The sequence below is a fragment of the Colletotrichum higginsianum genome, chromosome 10, assembly GCF_001672515.1.
Source record: "Colletotrichum higginsianum IMI 349063 chromosome 10, whole genome shotgun sequence".
Classification (NCBI taxonomy): Eukaryota; Fungi; Ascomycota; class Sordariomycetes; order Glomerellales; family Glomerellaceae; genus Colletotrichum; species Colletotrichum higginsianum.
This window is the reverse complement of record NC_030962.1, coordinates 1699685-1719517: the sequence shown is the minus strand read 5'-3', so window position 1 is coordinate 1719517 and position 19833 is coordinate 1699685. Positions and strand designations below refer to the sequence as shown.

At 59.4% G+C, this 19833-nt stretch overlaps 4 protein-coding genes across 4 annotated transcripts; 1 reads left to right on the top strand and 3 right to left on the bottom strand.

Annotated features, from left to right (window-relative positions):
* Positions 1 to 436: 436 nt before the first annotated feature.
* On the bottom strand, positions 437 to 3588 carry CH63R_14006 (Pentatricopeptide repeat domain-containing protein; the record flags this gene model as incomplete). Its single annotated transcript, XM_018308980.1, has 5 exons — positions 437 to 1720; positions 1787 to 2454; positions 2958 to 3135; positions 3207 to 3257; positions 3328 to 3588. 5 exons carry the CDS (start codon positions 3586 to 3588, stop codon positions 437 to 439), a joined length of 2442 nt encoding a protein of 813 aa, XP_018151298.1.
* Positions 3589 to 5525: 1937 nt separating this feature from the next.
* On the top strand, positions 5526 to 7899 carry CH63R_14005 (Sulfatase; the record flags this gene model as incomplete). Its single annotated transcript, XM_018308979.1, has 7 exons — positions 5526 to 5823; positions 5873 to 6061; positions 6133 to 6488; positions 6530 to 7124; positions 7231 to 7334; positions 7417 to 7730; positions 7836 to 7899. The coding sequence occupies 7 exons, from the start codon at positions 5526 to 5528 to the stop codon at positions 7897 to 7899; spliced, it is 1920 nt and encodes a 639-aa protein (XP_018151297.1).
* A 290-nt stretch (positions 7900 to 8189) lies between these two features.
* CH63R_14004 (uncharacterized protein) lies at positions 8190 to 8822 on the bottom strand (the record flags this gene model as incomplete). The annotated part of the gene is made up of 2 exons (XM_018308978.1): positions 8190 to 8368; positions 8465 to 8822. The coding sequence occupies 2 exons, from the start codon at positions 8820 to 8822 to the stop codon at positions 8190 to 8192; spliced, it is 537 nt and encodes a 178-aa protein (XP_018151296.1).
* Positions 8823 to 10380: 1558 nt separating this feature from the next.
* On the bottom strand, positions 10381 to 18823 carry CH63R_14003 (Beta-ketoacyl synthase domain-containing protein; the record flags this gene model as incomplete). The annotated part of the gene is made up of 13 exons (XM_018308977.1): positions 10381 to 11298; positions 11379 to 11859; positions 11931 to 12268; positions 12354 to 12428; positions 12481 to 12774; positions 12857 to 16017; positions 16133 to 16588; positions 16665 to 17115; positions 17171 to 17292; positions 17352 to 17475; positions 17575 to 17643; positions 17729 to 18173; positions 18261 to 18823. The coding sequence occupies 13 exons, from the start codon at positions 18821 to 18823 to the stop codon at positions 10381 to 10383; spliced, it is 7497 nt and encodes a 2498-aa protein (XP_018151295.1).
* Between the last annotated feature and the right edge of the window lie 1010 nt (positions 18824 to 19833).

Below are 19833 nucleotides of genomic sequence, written 5' to 3'. Positions count from 1 at the left end.
GACTGACTTATAAATCCAGCGGCTGCCAAGTCTTGGGAGGAATGATGTACTATGGATTATTGAGGCTCCAGAATCTTGATATCTGGCCCACTCTACGGGACACTGGGTGGTGGGGAGACGTTGACAAATGAAGGACTTGAGCAACATCTGTGTGACTGAAGTTGGTCTTTTGGGCGCCTTCACTCTTCATCAATGTCAAGATAAGGTTGCTGCTGTCCAACATGGGGAAAGTGTACGAGAGCCATGTGCCATGAGATGGCCAAAGGCAAAGAAAGATGCGTTGAAACAATTGGTATTGAGTGGCTCAAGAGAGCTACAAAGGTGTTGTGTTGTACAAATGTCGCGGCGTTGTTCAGCATCGCTGCGCGGCTTGCTCGACGGGACGCAATGTTAAGCTCCGCCATGAGCGCTCCAGCTTCAAGGGCTCCTCTCAGCGTCACGACGTGGAGTGATGCTGCGGCTCCAAGCCCTCGGTGAAAGTGCGGTCCTCCTGCGCCAGCCCCGTGCTGCGCTTGATCTCCTCGGCAAAGGAAGCCATCAGCTTCGAGATGCCCGACTGGACGTCCATGTTCCGCCTCTCGGCCTGCTCGATTAGCCACCAGACGCGCTCGTCCTGCACGTCGAGCGACTTCCTGACGAGCGTGAGCAGCGTCTTCTTGGGGATCCAGGGCTCCGCGTTGCTGGGCTTCTCCTCCTCCTCGGCGGACGCCGCGGGGGCCTCGCCGTATAGCGCGACGCACCTGTACGCCAGGTCGAGGTCCCCGGCCACGGCGTACTCGTAGACGGCTTTGCCGAAGACGCCCGGGTCCCCCTTCAGCGCCAGCTCCGGGTTCTCCGCCACCAGCGCCTTGAGAGACTCCAGGTCGTCGCACGCCTGGAGCACGTACCGGATGGTGACGTGGTTGGGGGCCGCCTCGGTGTACTTGTGTGCGTTCTTGTAGATCTCCAACGCCTTGGCATACCCGTGGCAGTCTACGGCAGCCTCAATGAGCACGTTGAGCGCTGCGATGGGGACCTTGTAGTTGGGGACGAGCTCCGTCAGGGTCTGCAGCGCCGAGTCGATGCTCTCCGGGTGCTTCCTGATCCAGCTGTAGATCGAGCGGGTGCTGGCGTAGGGCGCGACGGAGATGGCCCTGAACATGATGCAGAGGACCCGCAGGGCACTCGCCATGTCTCCCGCGCCGCCGTAGCATTCGATCAGAGCTTCGTAGTGGTGGGCAAACAGCTTGCTCCCCCTCTGCGTGACCAGGCGAGCCGCGCTCGTGGCGAGCTCAAAGTCGTGCTGCCTCGTGGCCGTGTTCATGACGTTGAGCAGGACGCCGTCCGACAGGTGCTCCCTGTCCGTGTCCAGCAGCCGGCCCCAGATGTACTTGGTGCCCTCGTAGTGATACGCAAGCGCGCATGTGTCGAGGAGCATATACCACACGGCGAGCTTCACTTCACTCCCGGCATGGGCCTTACCGTGGGCCAGCTTGATGGCCTCATCGACGAAGCCGTGCTGGGCGAATATGAAGATGAAGATGTCGTAGACCCACGAGGGGATGGCGACTTGCTTGTCCATCATGGACTCCAACGCGTCGAGCGCCATCTCTAGCTGTCCATCGCGGAGCAGGCCGAGAGCAATATGGCTCTGCCCGTCGACGCTGACCTCGGACCACGACTGCTTCAGGGCCGTAATGACCTCGTTCCGGACCAGGTAGTCGGGGTGTACGGCGAGGACCTGTCATTGGGAGAAGTCAGAAGAAGGATTCGATTGCCAACACTCCTTGGAGAAGACAAAACATACAGCCAGCGCGGCATGGCAGATGGAGATGGTCGGCTTGATCTGCAGCTGCTTCATCTCGGCAAACAGCTGCGCCAGCATCGCCGCCGAGCCCTTGACGTCGGACGTCGCCACGATAAGGTGCTCGTACAGCTGGGGGCTCAACTCGGCTTTCCGGTACTGGGCAAGGTGTGTGATGAAGGTTGCAACTTTGTCAAAGCTCTTTGGCTGGCCTTTCAGCACCCGCAAGGCATCGTATATGGCGGACAGCGGTGCGGCTCGCAGCTGTTCGTTTGGGTCGGGCGCATCGGCTTCGGTCGGCGCCGTGTCCTGCTGTGCTTCCGACCAGGCCGTATCGTCTGTTGGAGCTCCGTCATCGTCGGCCAGCGCCGTATTCCCTTCCGAGCGTGGTGCGGAGGCCGCGGTTGTCGCGTGTCGACGGCATTGTGTGCGGATGGCGGGGCCGCGGGAAGACGGAACGGGTCGCCTTCGGTGGCTCGTCGCGATCGAGGCTCTAGGGAGAGAGGGCGAGTTGAGGAGTCTGGCCGCGACGTACGCATCGGCTGAAGGGCAAAGGCAGCGCCACAGCCCGTCAAAGACAGCTCGAGAGCCTGACATGAAGCCGAGGGTGCAGGTGGGCGGGCGCGCGGGCGGAATGGAGGGGAAGAGCTTTGTATCCGGGGGGGGGAGCTCTGGGAGGTTGCAGATTTCGGAGCTTCTCTCACAGAGATGACGGCCCGGTCTATCAAGTCACGTGACTTGGGTGTTTGGCAGCGATGCGTACGAACAGGTAACCAAATTACCTAGTTACCAAAGTAGGTAGGATCAATCGCTAACAGAAAAAATAATGGGAAATTGTCGTGACCCTCTCAAGGGGTTTGTTTCTCTTTTTAGTTGTTATGCTGAAAGTACGTAAAATGATTCTGTCGGTTCGCATGCCTCTCTCCCCCCGATGCGGGCCACAAGGCGGCGGCGATTCTGTCCTCTAGAGCGCCCTCCGACCCAGCATGACAGCCGCATGCATGCATCCTTCCTTTCGCGCAAGACCCTTGGTTGATAAAGGGTCTGCACCTCCAAAAAGGGGATTCTCTTCGTCGACATTATCTAGGGCCACCATCGAGGGTATTCGGGTGCGCCACGGCTGGCTCGTCGAGATCGTGTCGGGCATATCATCATGAACCACCACCACGATTACCGCGGCCGCGTCCTCCGCGGCCCTGGCCTCTGCCTCTGCCTCTGTCGCCGCCGCCGCCGCGACCGCCGTGGTCTCCCCTGTTTCCTCCTCTGCCACCGCGGAAGCCTCCTTGCTGGTGGTTCGCCTGGTTTTCCTTGACCACGTCGATGATGTCGTCGGGGACTCGCAGGTACTTGATCTGAAAGGGCGCGTTAGCAAAATCGGTGGGTCTTGTGTTGCGGAGGGGTGCGGATGGCGTCCGGGTCGTACATTGTTTCCTTTCACGTAGACCTCGGGGATCTTGACGAACTTGTCGCCTTCCTGCATCAACGTCAGTCGCGACCCAAGCTAGGTGAGGAGGTTTTTTGGATTATCGGCGGGTGTCGCATACCGGACTCGTCTGCACGACCTCCTTGAGCGTCAGGTTCATCCAGGTATCGCACATGACCAGGTGGCCGTTGAGGGTTTCGCCATTCTTCAGCTCCACGAGCATGGGGTGCCCTTGGGCAGCGTTCAAGAGGCCGAGGGGTAACTGCGACGGCAACGTCAGCGGATCATAGCAAGAGACGAAGGGGGCGCTCTGTTGCGGGCAAGACGCATCTGTAGGCGCCAGGTCGTCGACTGTCCGAGGGGAAGCGGCCGAACGTACCATTTTGGGTGTTGGGCTCTGAAGCTTGCCGGAGGAGAGAGGGAGCAGAGCTGGAGCTTGACGCGGGCGGTTTGCGATTATGCGACCATCAGGAATTAAGTGGGGGCATCTCGGTGAGGTTTCGGTGAGAAGCGAAGACCGGATTCGGACACCGAAATGCTTCTGGTACCTGCATGACGTAAAGAGTCGGTCGGGGTCCTGCAAGCGCATTCAATTAGGTGAACCACTTACTTTTACCTAACTGATTAGGTAGGTAGCTAAAATACACATCCGTAAGCAGACTGGAACAAAAAGAATGCCATTGTTAGATTCTCGCAGCGACTAGCCCTGTTTCTGGATTCCGTTACCGTCCACTGCATCAACCAACCTAAGAGTGTTTCACCTGCAAGCAGCCATCCATACTTTTACAACATCTAGCTAGGGACGCAAAAACAAAAAAGAAAAAGGGCTTTGTCTGGAGAAAAAAACACTAATGAAATGTCGTCGAGTTCGACAAAAGATTGACCAACGCGGGGCTCGAACCCGCAGCCTTCAGATCGCTACATCTCGGAAGAGACAGTAGAAGTCTGACGCGCTACCATTGCGCCAGCCGGCCAGGTTCGTGGGTATCCAATTGTTGATTGGATGCGTTGGTCAGTCTAGCGGTCTGGGGTCTTATCAATGCGACAACATACTACCCGCTCACCCCTGGTGGCAGCACCACGATTTGCCTGCAATACCTGGAGATTCGGAGTGGAACTCAGCATCCAATCCAAAGGTGCAATTTCTTCTTGCGCTTTCTTCCCATGTCTGGAGCTTGCTGTAATCTCTCAACCCTCTCAGTCAATCCTATATTTTTGCTCTTTCACAAGGTCATGGTCTAGACAGTTCCCTTTGAAGAAACTCAATAGGTCCTCCACGTGGCTTGAAATCAACTCTACATTAGCGCCGATCTCTCTGTGAAGATTAAGCTTCTGGTTTCAAGCTTATATCGAGTTCTGTCACTATCAATACAACAACCAACCCAATCCAATCCAACGGTGCACTTATCCCTGTCACCAATCATACATCGTACTAGGTGTTTTTGATGCTGTACATTACTTCTAATCGTCACCTCTGCCGGTTCCTTGGATTGTCCTCGACAACCTCCGCGGCGAACACAATCGACCAGCTCACAAAACACAACAAAGCACAACAGCACGCGCAACAACATCAGTCTGGGTAGCCGGTAGCCCAGAGCCAAACAGCCGGACCGTTGCCAAGATCGCAGCATGCCAGCAACGGCAATCCTTCGCCATCGACCAGCCCCATCCCACCATGTAAGGTCATACTCCGTCGGCTCCGGGCGGAGCCAGAATAGATTGTTTCCCAGCTGCTCCAAACAGGAAACAAGCCCCCTCCCCTCCCCTCCCCAGCAGATGATGTTCTCGTTCCTGGAGAATCCGCCCATGCGGGTGGGTGGTAGAAATAGGCTGGGGAAGAAATGGCGAAATCGACGGGCCCGATTGCGAAAAGCCGTTGACAGCGTCGATGGGGCCCATTCCGCAGTCCTAGAGTCGCCCCCGGTTGGTTGACTCTGGTTCACTCCTGGCGCGGACGCTGTCCGGGGGTCCACCGGCGGTACCACGAAGCCACCAGGACCCCGTTACATCGTTGATCGCACCAAGGGCCGGAACTCGGGTCCCCTACCTAGCCCACGCTTTTTGGGGTAACAGTTGCTCTTGCTGTTGCTGTTGCCGTTGCTGTTGATGTCAGTTGGATCGGGTTCTGGAAGAAGGGTTTCCGGCAATGGTAAAATAGCGCACGGCATATAAGAATCGCTCCATGTCTCGGCGGGCTAGCCGGAGTGGTGGTGCACCTCGACACCCGGTTCTTCTTGCTTGCACATCCAACTCGGGCTGCTTATTCTCCGAGACAAGACTCACAGCAGCAGCAGCAGCATCATCATCATCATCATCATCATGTTGCCGGTTCCTAGCTTGTCGACGCTGGCGACGCTGGCGCTTGGCGCATCCGCCGTCGTTGCCCGGACTGTGCAGCCGCGCCAGCCCAACATCGTCTTCATCCTCACCGACGACCAGGACGAGCAGCTCGGCTCCATCGACTACATGCCCTACGTCCAGAAGCACTTTGTCAAGGAGGGCACCTACTACCGCAAACACTTCTGCACCATCGCCATCTGCTGCCCGTCTCGCGTCAGTTTGTTGACCGGCCAGGCGGCGCACAACACCAACGTTACTTACGTCACTCCTCCCCATGGTGAGTTGAAGTCCTCACACGCATGCCACTCGTTAGACACGTTAGACAGGAGAGGCGGTTCCTAACGGCGCAATAGGCGGCTATCCCAAGTTTGTGTCCCAGGGCTACAATGACAAGTATCTTCCCGTCTGGCTCCAGGATGCGGGATACAACACCTATTACACCGGCAAGCTCTTCAACTCCCACGACGTCGACAACTGGAACAACCCGTTCCCCAAGGGATGGACCGGCAGCGACTGTAAGCTCTTCTGTCCTTCCTTTTTCTTCTTCTTTTATCAGTTTTTTATTATTTTACTCTTTGCATGAAAGACCGCTTCATGGAATGCTGCCCTCATGCTGATGTGCACGAACCAGTCCTCCTGGACCCCAACACCTATCTCTACCTGAACGCCACGTTCCAGAGGAACCAGAGCCCGCCCCAGAGCTTCCCCGGCGAGTACAGCAACGACCTGGTGTCCGACCGGGCGTTGGGGTTCTTGGACGACGCCCTCAAGTACAACGGCAGCAAGCCCTTCTTCCTCGGCGTCGCGCCCATCGGCCCCCACAACAACGGCCTCGGCGGCGAGACCAGCCCGGGCGCCACGCCGCCCATCCCGGCAAAGAGGCACGAGAACCTCTTCTCCAACGTCACCGTGCCCCGGACGTACAACTTCAACCCCGACAAGGTGAGCATGACTTGTGACTCCACAACACACACACACACTAGCTGTGCCCTGCCTCCCTCGCGTGTCTTCCCGGTCCGGGTCGTATCGATCCATCATCTTCACTCCAAGTCTCTAACACGGCGCCCCAACAACAACAGCCCAGCATGGCCAACTGGGGCCTCATCATCCCCCAGCTGAACGCCACCGAGGTGGCCTACGGCGACAACTACTACCGCCGCCGCCTCCAGACGCTGCAGTCCGTCGACGAGATGGTCGACGCCATCATCGACCGCCTCGACCGCGCCGGCGTCCTCGACAACACGTACGTCATCTTCACCTCGGACAACGGCTTCCACATCGGCCAGCACCGCCTCAAGCCCGGCAAGACGTGCGCCATCGAGGAGGACATCAACGTGCCATTCCTGATCCGCGGGCCCGGCGTGCCCAAGGGGAAGACGGTCGACTTCGTCACCACCCACACCGACATCGCCCCGACCATCTTCTCCATCGCCAACATCACCCTGCGCGACGACTTTGACGGGTCCCCCATCCCCTTCTCCGAGGAGGGCATCGCCAACGCCCAGAACGACCCCAAGCACGACCATGTCAACGTCGAGTTCTGGGGCACCCAGCGGGGGTACGACGCCTTCGGCGGTGGTAAGTGGCATTGATTGGCCCCCTTGCAGTTTCGTTTTGCTCTTTTTGACTGCGAGCTTCTTTTTTTTTTTTGCTGACCGAAAGGACCTTTTTGTACGAAAAACAGTTTCTGCCAACAACACGTACAAGGCCATGCGCGTCCTCGGCGACGGCTACAGCCTGTTCTACTCGGTCTGGTGCAGCAACGAGCGCGAGTTTTACGACATGAAGGTCAGTAGCATTTTTCCCCCAGATCAAACCCGACCACGTGCTTTCGAGACGATGATGGCCTCACGCTGACTCCCTCCCGCAGAAGGACCCAGGCCAGATGACCAACCTCGCCGGCAGCGCGTCCGGGTCCGGCCGGCTCCTGGACCGCCCGCTGAGCGCCGTGCAGGACCGCCTCGACACGCTGCTGCTGGTCCTCAAGAGCTGCAAGGCCGAGACCTGCCGGCTCCCCTGGAAGCGCGTCCACCCGGAGGGCGGCGTCGAGAACCTCCGGGACGCGCTCGACGCAAAGTACGACGCCTTCTACGCGCGGCAGCCCAAGATCTCCTTCTCGGACTGCAAGGACTTTTACGACATCGCCGCCGAGGGCGCCCAGGACACGCTGGTTTACTACGACCCGTGAGTGTTTTGATTTTTTTGGTCGCCTCCCGGCCCGCCAACCCCAAACCCCCCCTCGGCGCGCGCGTGGGCATGTTATGGATGCACATGAGTAATGAACGATAGGAGGCTTGCTGCAACGGGAAAGCTTCATGGTTCTGAGCCCACGGTGGTATCCGAGGAGCTTTAAAAGAAAGGTTGATAGAGTTGCATTGAATCGGAGTTTGTTGTTGTACAAGTCCAGCTCTGGAGCCAGCCCTTCCTTGATCATTCCTCCGACTTGACTCCCATCTTTCAGGTCGGCTACACAATCTCAGGAACATGTCTAGACCCGTACCAAGCGGGTGAATTAGCTTGTGAAATCTACGGCCGACTATGGTGATCTCTCCGTCAGGAACTGATGCAGTGATGACGCGCACAAGTTCTGGGATGTAGACTGTCCGACCAACACCACTGCCAAGTGACAGGGGGTAGGTTCCCTCAGTCCATTTCAATGTTCAGTCTAGAAGCCAACCTCACACCGTACCACATCATGCCGAAGAGGCCGATGAGGTTGAGGTGGATGCTCATGGCATGGTTCATCGAGAACCGCCTCTTGACGGCGCGCATGTCCGGGCTCGGCTCCTCGACGCCATCAGGCCGCTTTGCGTCGCGGGTTTCTGAACCCCCCGAGTCAGCAGTCGGCCCCACGACTTACGTTGAATCCCGGGGAGGAAGGGGGGGGTTGGGGGTTGGGACCGCAGGAACTCTCTCACCTTGATGCGTGCGGTCGATCATGGCCTGCCGCGTCCTCGGACCGTACGTGAAGAGATTCGCCATGGTCGTGAGGCCGATGGCCGCGAAGGGGATCCAGTCGCGCCTGTCGCGCAGCAGGGACGCCGGGCCGTAGGGGGGCAACGTGGCGGCGGTCAGGACGAGGAGAAGAGCCTGGCACCGGAAGTAAACCGGGAAGAGGCGCTTCTGCAGGGTCGTGAAGGCGGATCTCGGGAGTTCGGTGTAGCAGATCTTGGTGTTGACGAAGGTCTGGAAGAGCGAGGAGCCGAGCAGGGTCGCGTAGGATATGAGGTGGTAGGGGGCGAGGGTTGTCAAGACGGCAGGTAGTGAGATGGCCATGGTGTAAGTCAATGTGTCAGACAGAGAGAGAGAGAGAGTGCTGGGCGAGTTAGTATCAGCTCTATAGATAGAGTTGGATTGCGGCAACTGAAGGCGGATATTCTGTATCCTTCTTATAACATTATAGTATTGATCTCTCTTCACTTCTTTACACCTTGATGTGGAGGTAGTTGAGGTTGGTGATCCGCGTCAACTGTAGGTTCCGAACACCTTCGGATGTAAACAAAAGGCGGCGCTTCCGGAAGCTCCGGCTGGGTGGCAGGACAGAGAGGGTGCTATCTATAATGTATCGCTAGCCCCTCCCCCACATCTGGGCCCAAAGCGACATTTGTGTGTTTTAAGGTCCGGTCTGCCTCCCGAGTCTGCGGTGGCAATATGACATGGACTCACCATCCACAGGGCTGAGTTCCCCTTCTGTTGTGTCTTGGCAGATGCGTGTAACTACTACGATTCCCCAATTACACCTGACCGTAGGATTTCCGTGGTTTGGAATCCCATGCCGCCAATGGATATAGGGGGGGATTCGATGATGGGTGACGGACGTCTCGTCTCATTGGCCCGAGCCGCCGAAAGGATTCGGGTGTTGACCTGTGGCGCAAGTCCGCCATTTCAGGTTGTGTCAAAAGCAGGAGAACACTCGCGGAACGGGCCGTCGGGCGAGAAGATGCAAGATTACTCATCTTTGTAGTGGTTCGTCTCCGTGGATGATGTGGGTGAAGAGGTAGGTCTACGCCGCAATTTGGCCACATGTGCTACATAAAGAGAAGCTGAAAAAACTCCCATCTGGTGCGCTTGAAGGGGAAACCCGGACATTGATAGCAGACCTGAGAGAACTGCTATATGTATAAGCTGTTGACATGAAGGCTCTTACCTACTTTCATGAATCACCACCATGTCTTTCTCCCATCATCGATCACAATCATAACACGAGAACTCTTCCCCGTCTCGATCCAATTTGCGTACAACTGTGTACCGAGATTCTTGTGAAATGGGACCCATTTCCTCCTCAACAAGGTCAATCCGTTTTTCAGCCATCATTTAGTCGGCTTTAGCGGATGCCAGCCTCCTCACTGTTCTTCACTTCTAATGCCTTGGCAGCAACACCAACGCCATCACATGCAGTGACCATGAGTGGTGTTGTAATCCACAGTCGTTTCCACGGCAGAGTTGCGCGTCCTCTGGGACTCCGCTCCTGGTGATGGCCTCAGTCTTCTGTTTTGTTTGGCCAAGAGGCGATGCTCGCCTGTCAACTTTTCCGGTTCCTCCGAGTTGGATGATCTCGGTCTACAGCCTCCGTCTATCAGGACCCTCGCGTGAGTCAGAATCGTCAGTGGGATCCTTCTTCTGTTCACTATTATTCGGTGGTATTGAATTCTGGAAACAGCGGCACTCTCCGCTGTCATACACCCTTGGATTGAAACATGTAGAAAACAAGCAACGCTATGAGACCCAAACATATCGAAGCGGGAAATGAACAAGAAAAAAAACATCTCCTATGATACAAGAAAGCCCGTGAACGAGTCCCGCCCAAGGAACGACAAACTCTATAGCCTGTCATCTAACACACCGCTGCGTGTACAGCAGCGAGTCTCGCGGCCGTCAGCCCGCCCAGCGCCCGAATGCTCTCGGCACTCCGCAGCTCGAGAACGGTGAAGGCCACGCCAAGCTTCTGCCTGAACCAGTTGCGCAGCTCCACCGTCACCAGCGAGTCCGTCTGCAGCGGCAGCGACAGGTCGACCTCCTCGTCCTGCCGCATCATGAACCCCCGCAGGGTCCCGCCGATCTCCCGCGCCAGGAACTCCCTCGCCTCGTCGGACGACAGCCTCGCCGGGTCCGAGGAGCAGCTCTGGAGGAACTCCTTCAGGGTGCTGCTGCTGCTGCTGCTGTCCGCCTCGTGAGAGTCGTCGGAGACCTGGCCGGCAGACGTCGACGGGTCCGCCAGGAACAGAGATCGCGGGTCCCGCTGCCACCCGGACCGTTGACTGCTCGTCGCCGACGACGGAGCGTATCTCATACCGATGGCGAGCTGGCTCGGGTTCGTATACCCATCCGCCGGACCACTGCTTCGTCCACCCTCGTTCTCACGGCTGCCGCCCGACCGCTTGATCATCAGTTCCATGGCATCGAGCAGGTCCTGCTCGTGGAGGCAGTGCTGCGACATGGCGCGCAGGGCCTCCAGGCGGTTCGTCTCCCTCGCGAGGACGCCAATGTCCTCCATGATGCCGATGTCGAGGACGGAGCACGCGAGGCCCTGGGCGTGGCGGTACTGCACGAAGGCGTCGAGGAAGGCGTTGGCCGCGGCGTAGTTGGCCTGGCCGATCTGGCCGCCCAGCCCGGACAGGGAGCTGAACAGGAAGAAGAAGTCGAGAGGCTCGCTCTGGGCCTGGAGGGCGTGGTGCAGGTTCCACGTCCCCTGCACCTTTGGAGACACGGTGGCCTGCCACTGCTCCAAGGTCATGTCGGCGAGGTTCATGTCCTGGGTGGTGTCTATGAGTCAATAACTAGATCCGCCAAAAGGTCTGTCACGGTCAAAGGGGGCAGGGAGGGAGGACTCACCTGGAGTACCATGGCTGCGTGTAAGATGCCGCCAACCGGAGTGGTCGAAGTGTTGACCATCTTCACCACGTCGGCCATGTCATCGACGCTGCCAGAAACCGCCTGGGCCTTGCAGCCGAGGAAATCGAGTTCGCCAAAGTACTCCGGATGGCCTTTTGCGAACTCCTCGGCCGACCTCGAGAAGAATATCAGGTTGCGAGCCCCCCTCTCGACGAGGAACCGAGCAGTGGCCTGGCCAAGTCCCCCGACGCCGCCGACGATGATGTAAGTCCTGTCCGGACGGAGGACCATCTTCGAGCGCATGGGACGCGCTTGTAGCTCTCCGCTGCTGTCGGGCATGGTCACGACAACCCGTCCGATGCGCTTGGGGGATCGGAGATGCTGGAATGCCGACGCCACATCGGACGCCAGGAAGGTCTTGATCGCTGATTCGGGCTTGTTGAGGCCGAACCTGGTGAGTGTGAAGGCCTGCTCCAAGAGGCTAAATAAATGTCGTTGAGTCAGTGACCTGGGAAGCATCACGAACTCGAACCAACCGGAAGAAGTACATACCGAGTGCATTCCCGCGGCCGTTGGACCCTCAGATCATCCAAGTCGACGGTTATAAACGTCCGATTGCTACTCGAAAGATCCATATGGAGGAGATGAGTCGCTGGCCGGGTCGTCGTATCCTGGACAACATGAATCAGGGTGCCCAGCGGCGCGACGCAGATCCAGGACTCTTGGATGAAGTCGGACAAGGTGTTGAACACGACATCGACGCCGCCGGTCGATTTGAGGACTCCTTGAGCGAAAGAAGCGTCCTTGCAGCTGAGTATACGGTTTTGAGGGATACCGTAGGAAGCGGCTAGATAATTCCCCTGTTCTGAGGTCTCGACGGTGCAGAAGATCTGAAAGAAATAGCTCAGTCAGAGAAAGAAGAAACAAAGAGATGGCCCATGGGGAGGGGGGGGGGGGGGGGGGGGTGGTACTCACCTCGGCACCGATCAGCCTGGCCACTTGGATTGCGGCAACCCCGAGAGAATCGGACGCCGAGTGAATCAATACGGACTGAAGGGGTCAGTAGATGCGCGGATATCAACGACCGTGGTAGGCGGCTCACCTGGCCCTTGTTCAGTTTCCCGAGTTCCATCAGCGCGTACAAAGCTGTACCAAACGAGTAAGGCGTGGACGCGGCTTCTTCGAAGCTCATCGAGTCTGGCATCCTTGCACAGAGCGACTCGGACAACGTGGCCCGGGTAGACAGAGCGTTGTCGTGACTGAAGGCGACCCGGTCACCGACGCGGAACTGGCGAGCTTCGGGTCCCACGCCGACAACGACACCGCTGCCCTCGAGCCCAAAGTTGCCAAGGCCGTTGACACTTCTCGAGGTTGAACTCAGCGAAGCATGTAGATCCTAGAGAAACCGTATTAATATGACAACCTTCCCCCCCTCTCTCACCCCTTGAATCTCTGGGCCGGTTGAACATTGAACATACCTTGGCGTTAAGCCCAACGGCTCGTACCGCGATCTGGAGACGATCGCCGCTCAGGTCGACGTGCTCCGTCTCCTCCCACCGTAGCGTCTGCAAGAACCCGGGCTTGGCCATCTTCACCTGCTTCGGGGCGTCGTCGTCGTCGTCGTCGTCGTCGCGCCCTTCTCTCAGCTCGTCCAGGACCTTGACCGAGCGGAACCGACAGATCCGGATCGCCCCGCCGGAGAAGACGTACTCGGTATCCGGCTCGACCTCGCCGCCGCCGCCGATTCGGCCCCCGAAAGATTCGAAGACGGCGGCCGTGGCGTCCCACCCGTCGGCGTCGAAGGACTCCAGCTCGAGGGTCGCCAGGTCCATCGACAGCTCCCGCCGCACGCTGCGCGCGGCGCCCAGCGTCAGGGAGTAGTTGGGGTCTCTGCAGCCCACCTGCGAGGCGCCCGTCACCCACAGCGCCCTCTCGTCCTGCGCCGAGAACAAGGACTTCTTGAGCCCCTCCCAGCGCGCGGCGTCCATGGTGTGGAGGAACGGGGACTCGAGATCCAACAGGCACAGGACGGGCTGGCCCCACGGGAGCTGCTGTCCGGGAGAGAAACACTGCAGGGCGAAGCCTCGGGATTGCAGCAGCGTCAGGATACTGGACACGTCGGGATGACTGGGGTCTTGGCAAAGGACGCTCGCCCTCGTCGGCTTCGCGGAGTACTGGCAAGGCGCGGCCACGGTGATCCTCCCGTGCTCTCCGGTGAAGGTGACGGCCGAGGCGTCGTCGAAACCGGCACGGCTCAGCTGATCCCGCAGGTCAACCGGCTGCACGGGGGACTCGGCGCCGTGGTTGAACTCGGGCACGAGGCCAAAGGCGAGACGGAGGACCTTGGAGGCCGGGTTGGCATGCCGGAGGATCAGGCGGCCTCGGGGCTTCAGCAGCTTCCGCATGTTGATGATCGAGTCCATCGAAAAGGAAGACATGGTTGGCTGGGAGATGATGAGGTCGAACGATTCCTCTGCGAATCCTTGGGACATGGGGTCCTCGTCGACCACCAGCTGCTTGTACTTGGCGGCCGGTGCTGATCGGAACCGCTTTTCGATCAGCTGGGCTGGTTTGGCGTGCAGGCCGGTGTAGATGTAGGTGCCGCGGGTATGCTTGTCTCCTCCTGGGGGGAGAAAGACAGACGAGACGTCGTCGGGCTCGGGCGTGGGATCGATGTGCAGGATGCTCATGTTCGGCTTCTTGTGCCGCATGAGCCGGAGGAAGTCGGAAAGGTCTACGTCGTCGATCAACCTGAGAGACGCAGCGAGGTGGTCGGGCTGCGTCAGCATCTTGGCGGCGGGCGGCGAGCCCGAGAAGCAGCCAGCGCCGAAGCACTGAACCCGGTAGACGGCGTGGGCCATGTCCGAGACGGCGGTGTCGGCATCGGCGTCGGCGGCGTTCTTGCAGGCCTCGAGCCTCTTGAGGAAGAACTCGTGCCGCTTCTTGTGGCCCATGGTCGCGATCTCGAACGACCCGGGCATCTCGGGGTACTGCCCCGTCATGGCCTCCCTGTACGACGCGTCGAGCCAGCTCTTGAAGCCGACCAGGTGCGGCTGCGTGGCGGGGAGGAACTGGAGCTGGGCCCGCAGGTCGACGATGCAGGCCAGCACCAGCTCGTCGAGCACATGCGAGCGGGCGTCCGCGCGGCGCCGGCGCAACAGCTGCGCGGGGCTGGCGAAGTCGATGTCGGGTTTCCACTCGAGGACGACGCCGGCGTGCGTGTCCTCCTCCCCCTCGTCGAAGCTTCTGCTGCTGCTGCTGCTGCTGTTGCTGTTGTCGACGGCGCGGACTTGCAGCCCGGAGATGTCGATGACGACTTCTCCCCCAGAGACGCCGATGAGGTTGGCCGCAGAGGCTGCGATTTGTTCCGGGGCCCCGGCGCTCGCGACAACCTGGATCGGTCCCGTGGGCTTTCGGACATAGATCTCCTGGAAGAACTTGGGCACCTCCAGCCTCTTGAAGTTTCGCTCCAGACCCTGGCAGCCGGCGATGATGGCCACGTGCATGCTCGCGTCCAGGGTCGCCGGATGGACCGCGTAGACCGCGTTGCCGTACGCCGAGTGCCTGTCGTCGAGAGTCGCAGCGGCTCTCCGCTCAGAGACGTGCGAGCTGACGCTGGAGAGGCCGCGGAAGGCGGTGCCGTAGTTCAGCCCGAATCTCCTCCAGGTGTTATAGAACGACGTTGCCGATACCCGGCGCGGAAGCGGAAGGGCGGGCGTCTCGGGGGAGACGCGTTTCCGAGCGGAGCCGCCGGCTTTGCAGTGGCCGGAGACGTGCTTGACCCATAACTCGCTTCCCTCGCTGAGCGACGATATCGAGAAGTCGTAGGTTGCCGGCTGGCCCTGGGGTGGTCTCGATGTCGCCGCCGGGTTGAGAACCGTCACGAGCTCGACCGCCTCGTCGCCGAGCGCCAAAACGGCCTCGAGGGAGACCTGGCTCAGGGTGAAGTCGACGGATCCCGTGAGCTGTCTCAGGGCCTCCCCGACCATGGAGACGAACCCCGACGCAGGGAAGACGGTGTCGTCCCCGACGACGTGGTCCCGGAGCCACGGGACATCTTGGAGGCGGAGGTTGCATCTCCAGGCGGGACACGCGTCCGAAATCTCCTCGACTCGCGAGCCGAGCAGCTCGTGGTGGGCAAACGGTCGGAAGCGCCAACTGCGAGGCAGTCTGCCCTCGAGCCAGAACTCCTCCTTGTGATGCCACGGGTACCTGGGCAAATCCGTCAGAAACGCGCCGGCGGGGTTGACGGCCGCGATGTCGATTTCGGCGCCGGCCGACCAGAGCTCGCCTGCCGCGTTCAGAACAGTGCTGACGGCGTCCTGGTTGCGCACCAAGGTCGGGACGTACAAGGCCGTCGTCCTGTTCTTGACCTGCATGATCTGGCGGAGAGGTCCGGCGAGAGCGGAGTGCGGGCCGAGCTCGACGAAGACGGGCGACTTGAAGTCATCCAGGACCGCCTGGACTGCGGTGCTGAATAGGACGGGCGAGACGACGTTTCGGACCCAGTACGAGTGGGACATATCGGTGTTCTTCACGCCGGTGACCGAGGAGTAGAACGGGACGCGTGGGCTTTTGTTCTGTAGCGACAATCCCTCTAAGCGCGATGTAAAATCACCGGCCGCGCTCTCCATATGTTCTATTGGTTGTTGCAGTAGTTAGTGATGTGATGAAGCAGACTCGGGAAGAAGAAGAAGAAGAAGAAGGAGAAGAAGAAGGAGAAGAAGAAGGAGAAGAAGAAGTAAAAAACTTACGAGAGTGATAACCGCACTCTACGCGGAGGCTCCTCGCAACTATCTCCGGGTGCCTCGACCGAATCTCCAGCAGAATCTCCTGCAGAACATCGGCCTCGCCCGAGAGGGTCACGTTGGACGGCGAGTTCTCGCACCCGACAATGACCCCGGGCCGCAGGAACCGCTCGACCTGTTTCCTGCCGAGCCCCACGGCCGCCATGCCTCCCTCGTGGGCGGCCTTGATGATGCGGGTGATCTGGCCGCGGTGGTAGGCGATGAGGATCGCCTCCTCGGCCGTGATGGCGCCGCTCGCGTACGCGGCGGCCGTCTCCCCCGACGAGTGCCCGACGACGGCGCTCGGCGCGACGCCCCACGAGCGGAGCAGGTCGACGAGGGCGACTTGGATGGCGACGAGGCACGGCTGCGAGAACTCGGCCTCGGACAGCCGGCTCTCGTCTTTCGGGGCCAGAAGTATCTCTGCGAAACGACGGTTAGCACGCGGTGAGACCTGACAGCGTTCAAGTTGTTTTCTCGGGACTTGGACCTAATTTACCCTTCAACGTCCAGGGCGGAGGCTCCGAGAGGCCGGCGAGAACCTCGTCCAGAGCGTCGATCCGTTGTTGGAACAGGGGCTCCTGTTCCACGAGCTCCTTGCCCATCTGCGCCCATTGCGCCCCTTGGCCGGTGAAGACCCAAACCAGCTCGGGCGGCGCGCTCCTCGGCTTCGTGACCGGGGACATCTTCAGCGGGACGTTGCCATCCGTCACACAGAACGCGCGATGCGTGTGGGCTTCCCGGCGCGAGGCCAGTGAGTATGCTACGTCGTGTAAGCTCTCGGGAGACCGGCCCAGGTACTCTCCGACGTTCTTGCTCAGGGCGTGGACTGAATCCGGGTTCGTGGCAGACAACACCAGCAAGCGTTGGCTGAGAGCACCGTGCTTGGTTCCGTTTGCAAGCTTCGCTGGGGGAGGGAGGCCGAAGCAAGCAGCAGACTCGAGCAGGACCTAAGGACGCATCGTATCAGCTTTGAAAGGGCGAAAAGTATGAAGGGTATCTTACGTGGGCGTTCGAGCCGCCGATGCCGAAGCTGTTGACCGAGACTCTTTCAAGCCTATCGGTCGGCCATGGCAGAGCCTCTGTCGGGACTTTGAGCTTGGCGCTTTCCCATGGGACTTTGCAACCTGAAATCAGCAGCCATCAAAGTCGGAGGGGCATGATTGGTATCACAAGACGAACTCACTTCTTGGGTTGGGCGTTTTGAAGTTGATGTTGGGCGGGATCGTTGAGTTTTCCAACGCCAGAACCATCTTGATGATGCTCGAGAGGCCCGACGCTCCTTCGGCGTGGCCGAGGTTTGGTTTCACCTTACCAGCCGTGTGTTAATTAAACCAGTTGCCGGTTGAGAGAGAGAGAGAGAGAGAGAGAGAGAGAGACTGGCGCATGGCCTATTGTTCCAGGCTTACCGATCCGATGTAGATTCCATCCTGGCCCCAGATGTTGGCAACGGCACTGACTTCCAACGGGTCTCCAACCTAGTTGACAAGCCAGAAAGAGTTCGTCAGCAAGCTAGCCCGGGCGATTTGCCGGCGTGCGTGTGAGTCGGAAAAGTCGACTTACAGGGGTTCCGGTGCCGTGGCACTCGACCATGGCGGTCTTGGACAAGTCGGCGATGCCCGCGATCTCGTGGCCCCTCCTCATCAGCCTCTCGTGGATCACGGGGTTCGGCGTGGTCAACCCCGGCGTCCTGCCGTTGCCGGCGACGCAGGTGGAGCGGATGACGGCGCGGACCGGGTCGCCGTCCCTCACCGCGTCGGACAGCTTCTTGATGTAGATGGCCGACACCCCCTCGCCCCGCGCGAAGCCGTCGGCGTCGGCGTCGAAGCTCTTGCACGACCCCGAGGGCGAGAGAACTCCGTTCTGGTGCATGACGGTCGTGTCCTTGGGCGTGAGGATGAGGTTGGCGCCGCCGACGAGCGCGGAGGAGCAGTCGCCGCTGTGCAGGTCCCGGCAGGCTTGATGCAGCGCGACCATGGACGCAGAGCACGCGGTCCGTACAACGAGACTGGTTCCCCGGATGTTAGTCAATGTGTGAAGACATGGAAAGAGAAGGAGAAAGAGAGAGAGAATCGGCCATGTAGCCACAACTCACCTCGGGCCTGTCAGGTCGAATTCGTACGATGCCCTGTTGGCAAGGATGTAGTCGCCGTACACGTCTGGCCGGACTTGGTTGAGGCATTGTTGGTCGTGGCACTCGAGAAGCGACCAGTCCTCGCCCATGGTGCCGACGTACACGCCAACGTCGCTGCCCCTCCACGACGTCGAGCCGGAGCTCTCCAGGGCCTCGTAGGCGACCTCGAGAAACAGGCGCTGCCGCGGGTCCATGAGCTCGGCCTCCTGTTTCGTAAAGGACCAGAAGCTGGCGTCGACGTGCGCGAGGTTCAGCTCCTCGAGGAAGTACCCGAACTCGGTCGGGACGTGCAACGCCCTGCCGGGGCCGTACCAGTTGTCGACGTTATACCGGCTCTCGGGCACGCGGCAGCGGCCACTCTTGCCGTTGACGAGGAGGTCCCAGTAGTCGGCGGCGTTGTGGACGCGGCCGGGAAGCCGCATGCCCACGCCGATGATGGCGATCGGCTCGTAGAGGTGGTTGGCGTCATGACGCTCGCCATTGCAGGCCGCACCCGCCAAGGGGGTAGTAGCATCATTGCACATGATGGCTGACGCAAAAGAAAAGGAAAAATTGCCTTGGGGGAGGAGGAATGAGAGGATGGAGGGTTTCCTTGAGTCCCTTTGGTTTGCTGTTGTTTGTTGCTGCTGCTGCTCCCCAAGAAACGATGCAGGCTGATTTCGACTGTGCTGAAGAACGAGCCGGTTCGTGTCAGGATCATGGGGCCATGCCGAGCTTATGTGCAAGATCTGCAGGTTCCCTCGCCGCCGTGAGGGATATCCAAATCGATACAAGTGTCATGCTCATCCTCGAGGCACGCGCGATCGGGAGACGGCCAGAGGTCCCTTCGTCAATCCAATGGTGTCGATGCGAGCATGCAGCAGCAGCTGCTGCTGCTGGTGGCTAAGCCCATGGCATGCCTGATCCCACTGCATCGCCAGTCCGAGGTATCCATAGTCAGCTTCCCTCGGCTCGCATGCTCCGTATGTATGTGACTATGTGTGTGTGTGAGAATGTGTGTACGTAAATACCCTCTTGAGGACCGCACGTAACGAAGTCTAGGCATCATGGTACATAGGATGAACAGGCACTCAACTAACTTACGGCGCAGCAGGAACATCGGGGTTGGCCAATGGGTTTGGTTCGACCACATCGAGGCCCAAGGCCGGGTGGCTGAGGTCGGTCAGACGGGGCCGGCATGCGTATGTGGGCTTTCCGGTGAGCTCAAAGTCTTGGACCCCAGCTGAGCTCTTGCAGAATGCAGGCAGGCAGACAGATAAACAGACAGACAGAAAGACGGACGGCCTCACTGGCCCACCGAGACCGCAATGCACATATGTGGTCTGCGCTGGTGGGTGAATGAGTGGCGTGGATATGACAGAGTGAGAGAGAGAGAGAGGGAGATGCGTCAACCCATCGGCCGGTGACGAGCCGTATGGTGTATCCCCACAAAGACTTTCCCAATTCGAAAGGGCTGCGTACGGATACGGACTAATCCGTTGGTAGGATGCGCAGGATCTAGGGTCTCGTCTTACGGCGCAGCAAACGAGGTTGT